The 6,010-nt window shown below is 34.3% G+C and overlaps 1 protein-coding gene across 2 annotated transcripts; it reads right to left on the minus strand.

Moving 5' to 3' along the window:
* Positions 1 to 1,452: 1,452 nt before the first annotated feature.
* On the minus strand, positions 1,453 to 3,929 carry LOC132641468 (LRR receptor-like serine/threonine-protein kinase FLS2). 2 transcript variants are annotated; one of them, XM_060358475.1, is made up of 2 exons: positions 3,325 to 3,929; positions 1,453 to 3,012 (listed from the first exon to the last, which is right to left on the minus strand). In XM_060358475.1, the coding sequence occupies exons 1-2, from the start codon at positions 3,764 to 3,766 to the stop codon at positions 1,847 to 1,849; spliced, it is 1,608 nt and encodes a 535-aa protein (XP_060214458.1). In that variant the 5' UTR covers positions 3,767 to 3,929; the 3' UTR covers positions 1,453 to 1,846. The 2 variants fall into 2 exon arrangements, with proteins under 2 accessions (XP_060214458.1, XP_060214457.1); XM_060358474.1 differs by having other exon boundaries at positions 1,453 to 3,928.
* Positions 3,930 to 6,010: the final 2,081 nt, after the last annotated feature.

A 6,010-nucleotide genomic window follows, 5' to 3' on the forward strand; every position in this document is an offset into this window, starting at 1 on the left:
GAGCATGTGAGGATCATGTGAGAAATGTGATATGGATAGGGACGTTATAATGATCCTTGTATTTTTGCCGACATGCAGCTACTGTTCCGCTGTGGCTCTGATGTCGGAACAGTGCCACATCACGTTCTTACAGTGCCCAGAAGACCTAATCAAGGACATGGTCCTTGGTGGATATATGTCAGTCGTCAAAACTAGAAAATGTCATAACTCATCATTGGCCCACCCACATTATATGAACAAGATTGAGCGGCTTGGTTGCTCTCCACGTGGTCCTCATCAGAAAAATCCTCACACATTTTCTAGAAAAGGCAAATTGATTGGGATGGTTGATTGAAGACATTCCAAACACCATGCTTTTTTCTTTCATTAATTTGAACGTATCAAAGTTCAAGTTCCTAAATCGCATATGCCGACATCATGATCCATTTTGCAGATTAGTCTTCAAGCAATTTGCATTGATTGTATTAAGATTAAAAGAAAACAACATATTCTTTGTTATATGAACTTTAGCAATCAGAAATTCACTTAGAATCTCTAAGCCAAAGATGTATATTTTTCATGTGGATATCATATCTTTGCACGAAGTTGGCACAAATTCAAAGTATTATTTTTCATTTTGACACATAGTAAACATCTTGAAGCAATTAGCGGCCACCATCTTCGAGGAGATAAGAATCGCAGCTACTCCTTTCGATTTGAATATTTGAGGTTTCTCCAAATAACACATTACCTCTCACCATTTTATTAATCTCCATAAATCTATCTTTACATCCACGCATATGATTACTTGAGCTATTGTCCAACTTCTACGAGACAAATATCCTGGGGGAAGTAATGATCCACCAAAACCTGGGCGAACTACATATAACAAGTGATGGAAGCTCACAAACTGAAAATTAAAATCATAAAAATCTTCAAGAAAGCAATGGTGCACCAAAAGATTAGACGCACTTTCACTACCACAAAAATAGGATTTAGCGATAGATGAAATCCGTACTAATTAAACAACATATGTCTGTCACTAAATCTATTTGGCGACGAATTTGTGTTCGCCTGTTAACCCCTTCGCAAAGGAAAAATTACATAAGTCGCTAAGTTTGTGACGGATTAGCGACGGATTGTATCTGTTGCCAGTTTTAGCGGCAGAAAAATTCCATTGCTATTTTCATCAATCCTATCGCTAAATTCATAATTCATTTCTTCGTTAGATTTATTTTGCAACGAAAATTCTATCGCAAGATATCTTTAGAACCATTTCTAGCATGCATATGAAAGACAAAAATCATTCGTCAAATTTGTCGCGACAATATATTCTATATGTTAATTTTAGCTACAAAATAATATCGGTCACAAATCCTTTTTGTTAAGATATTTTTGTTTAATATTTTGAATACACCTAGTTCAAGCATATGACATTAGAATTATTAAATACGCTTAGCATTAACCAAAAAATTTATAAATTGATATTCTATAAGGTCCAAAAATACATAGCATAATGCTTTATAATTAAATTCAATACATCCGCAAACCAAAAACAAAGTCCAAACATATAAAAAGCTAACTAATGCATGGGTCTGATGGTCACTAGTCATGTCTATGGACGTGTAATGTGTCTCGCTTGATGTTGGGTTTCAACCTTTTTCAACAACTGCCTATACACATCTGTCACTTGGAGTTCGAACCTTTTCAACAACCTATACTGGAAAAAAAAAGTGTCGAGTGTAGATATACAGCTACTATGAAGAAATTTTGAATTTTCAGCCTTGCGGCCCTTTCTATACATAGCAACATGTATAAAAAAGCAATTCCCATCTGCAAATTATGTGGAGCAACAAATAATTGAAGCTCAAGCTTTACAGGGAGGAAGAGGTATCCCACATAAACCTCTATTTCCAGAGAATGAGCTCTGAGGAAATTCAAGAAATGGCTTCCCATAAGGTATTTTTCCTTCAAGAAGATTGTCTGACAGGTTCAATTCTTTCAGTTTTTTCAGCTTCGAATACTCCTCAGGGATTCTGCCTGTGAATTGATTTTTCTGCAGCATCAGTCTCTCCAGAGTGCTCACGTTCGCCAGCGAGGTTGGCAGGTTAGAGCCTAATCCATTGTAACTGAGATCCAAAGTCTGTAGTGATTTCAATGTTCCTATGGAAGTTGGTAATCTACCTCTGAGAAAATTCCGCGATAAGTTTAAGTGTCGGATATTTTCTTGTCCTCCCATGCCAATCTGGTCAATGACACTTGAGAAACTGTTATCGGAAAGGTCAAGATATGTTAATGATCCTCCTTCAAACCTGCTCTTCATCTGGAAAATTGCATTCACACTTCCTTCTAGCTTATTCGAGTGAAGATCCAGAACTCCCAGATTCCCAAGATTTGTAACAGTTGAGGGAATCTCAGACACAAACTTGTTCTTAGAAAGGTTTAAAGAATAGAGCCAAGATAAGCTGCCAATCCAAGCTGGAATCCTTCCTGAAAGATTGTTAGCTGACAAGTCTATTTCCATCAATGATTTGGCAAGTACTTGTAAATCATCTGGTATTTCACCGCGAATTCCACATCCTGCCAAGTAGATTCTCGACAGTGATGGCAACTGCTTGAGCCACTTGGGAATGGCTGACATGTTCAGATGGTTGAATGATATATCCAGTGATTGAAGATTTGAAAGCGAAGAAATTTCTTGAGGCAATGGTCCTTCGATCATGTTATGAGATATACTCAACAGGAGAAGCTGGGAAATCCTGCCTATTGATCTTGGCAACTGACCTACAAACTGGTTGTAAGTGAGATATAACTCTGTTAGTGACTTTAGATTACCTATACTAGAAGGGATTGGACCCTTAAGCTGATTGTTCGCCAGGGAAAGTCTCTGAAGGGAAGTCAAATAGCCAATAGATGCAGGTATCGTTCCACTTAGACGATTGTTTTGCAGTCTTAGAAATCTCAGAGAAGAAAATTGGCCAGGTTTTGAAGGCAACGGTATCTTGCCCTCAAGCTGGTTGGCATTCAGGTAAACTGTCGAAATGGAATTTAATTTAGAAATGGAACGAGGGATTATCCCGGTTAATGAGTTATTAGACAAATCAAGTTCTTTCAACCCTTGCAGATTGCCAATGTTTTCTGGCATATTCCCAGCCAAGACATTATCTTGAAGACACAAAGACTCTAAACTTATCAAGCTTGTTATAGACTCAGGAATTGCACCAGAAAGTTTATTGGAATTTATATTCAATCTTTTAAGATTCTTGAGACCTCCAATGCATGAGGGAAGAAATCCAGAAAAACCATTTTCTTGTAGATACAGTTCTTCAAGTTTAGACAACTTACATATGCTTTCTGGTAATGCACCACTAAACTTGTTGCCAAGAAAGTTGAGTTTTCTGAGATTTGGAAGACGTAAACCAATCGAAGGAGGAATTTCCCCCGTTAGCCCAACAAGTTCACCCATATCGATAACTTCAAGAAAGTTGAGAAGTGTAATTGAAGGAGATAATTCCCCTACCATAGTGGATTGAACTGGTGCATCACCTGAAGTATATAAACCTGGTAGATTTATCTGTACAACTCTTCCAGTTTCATTGCTGCATAAAATACCTTCCCATTTGCAACAATCTTGGTTTTTCCATTTACCTAATCTGCCAGAAGTATCTGAATGAATTCCAGCCTTGAAATCTTGAAGACCCTTTAAATCATTTGGATGACATGACTTACTTTTGCAAAAGGTTGTAAGTGTTAGCAATAGTAGAAACCAAAGAACTTGAGACCCCATTTTTTCTTTTGTCCAGTAAAACTGTGGATGGTCACTCAAATATGCTTGAAAAAAGTTGGGAGATTTTGTGAATTGTAATGATGGTCAAAGGTCTTTCAGACAATGATTTTGTTTCCTTCTTTACAGATTGTAGTAATCTGCTGGAAAGCATGTAATATGTAGTATATGCTTTTCTTCAAGTTAGAGATAAGAGTTAAAATAGTAAACTAATAAAGACAAACAAATGTAGACTTTATTAAACGTTACAATTGTCAGTTGTACACAGAGGCTTCTTTTTCCGATAGATTTGAGATACCTAAGCTAATCCTCTGCTTTGACAGCAGTGTTGACAACAAATGCCTCCTCAAAAGCGCCAAAACACTATTTTGTCCTCGGAAACTAGTTGTTTTGTCAATTTTTACTCTCAATTTAACTTATATACATTAAAGGCATTTTTTTTTTTGACACTATTGGTTTAACTAACATGTTATTACACATTGTATAATTTAACTTGTTTTATAGGTTAGGCGGACGTTACGTGTCTGAATAGTCTTGAGGATTTTGCAGTTACAGAAAATAATATAATTATTTGTAAAGATAATTATTTTTAGTTATTTTTTGAGTTTAATTATATACTTATACTAATAGTCTATTGACTTTTTACACCACCAACAAAATTTAATTTAATTTAAATTTTATAAGAATTTTAAATTATTATTGCATACAACTTAGACTCACACTACTTTTAACCTCCAAGTTCCTGAATGCTGACCATAACTAATCTTTTTCCACATCTCAAGACTCAAACCATTGTCACAAAAAACCAAAATACAGAAAAAACAAAAAAAGAACCAAAAAAGACGATAGAATAAACTATTCTGTCATTTCTACAACTAGGCTTATCATATCAGAAGACAGTTTTGAAAAGTTGCATGGCAAAATATTTATCTGCATCTTGTGTTTACACTAAATTAATAAAAGTAAGATGCATATGGCATATACATTTATCTAATATTTAACCATGATTAAATAATATATATTTTTACTTTGATTTATTAATTTCTACAGCCGCATTTAATTAGGTGTAAACACCCGTTACGAATAAATATTTACTTGTCACAGTAAATAGTATTGTGGTCTGATCTTCCAAGGTTTTTTTTTTTTTTTAAGATATATTTGACAAGTTTGAGAACACTCGAGTATAATAATCTTCCTCTTTTCCTTATAGTTTGTATTCAAACTTTATTGGATTTCGAAGACAGATTAATTAACCAATCATCTGGCATTGTTTGTTGAAGAAAATCTTAGTTGGCTCTTAAATATTCCAATCAGGTAGTATATTAGATAAAGAAAACAGTACTACTCCAAAAGACAAACCTTTGGATAGAGAAATGTAAAGGGAAACGGTGTGATTCTAGCTGAAAATTAAATATAGAATAATTAGGTATTAATGGAGAGAGAAGTGAATACTCTGTTATTTTATTTTTTTACATTTGTAGTAAAAACTAAGATTAAGTTGAAATTAATAAACATTTAAATGCAGATATACTCGAATAATAAACTTTTTTGCTTCACCGTGGAGGCCAAAATATCATAAGATTATGTATAGTTAAATCAAAAGATTATTTGTATATGCGAAGTAACTATATAGGTGGAGTTCGTAATTTGAAATTCAATGGTTCTAAATTTTAGGATGGCGATATTAGTTATTAATAAGTGAGGTCCAAATATATTTTTTATACATATTTACAGGTTGATTGGATGGTTAATGTTACCTATTGTATTGTAATGTTACTTTATACAATGTTTGTTTTCATCGTTGTTTAAAACTTTATTGTATCATATTGTCAAATTCGTTTTTAAGTAATGACCGATTTAGTATGATAGCGCCTTTAAAAAAAAAATCTTCTCATCTTGCCCTTACTTACTACTCCTAATAACCCTATTTTACGCTTTACCCAATTAACTCTATCCCGTACCCTATTTTTTCTTTATAATATTGTGACCGCATTCTTCATGATGTTGTTATGTGGCCTTATGAAACGACGGCAAAACGACACAATCTATCAATTTCGTCAAAACAAAACAGTATAATTAATATAATACGATACGATACGATACGATACATTATATGAGATGTTAGTATAATGAGTAATGACCATCCAAAGTTCCAAACAAGCTAATAGTGTAATCTTGATACTGTGTATGGTAAAAATCGGGTATCTGCTGAGCCGGTAATGCCGGTGACAGAGGGAAGAAAGAAAC

This window comes from Lycium barbarum, chromosome 5, assembly GCF_019175385.1.
Source record: "Lycium barbarum isolate Lr01 chromosome 5, ASM1917538v2, whole genome shotgun sequence".
Lineage (NCBI taxonomy): Eukaryota > Viridiplantae > Streptophyta > Magnoliopsida > Solanales > Solanaceae > Lycium > Lycium barbarum.

Excerpts from the sequence above, each read along its gene's own strand:
- LOC132641468 (XM_060358474.1), bottom strand. The coding sequence starts at position 3,766 with ATGGGGTCTCAAGTTCTTTGGTTTCTACTATTGCTAACACTTACAACC.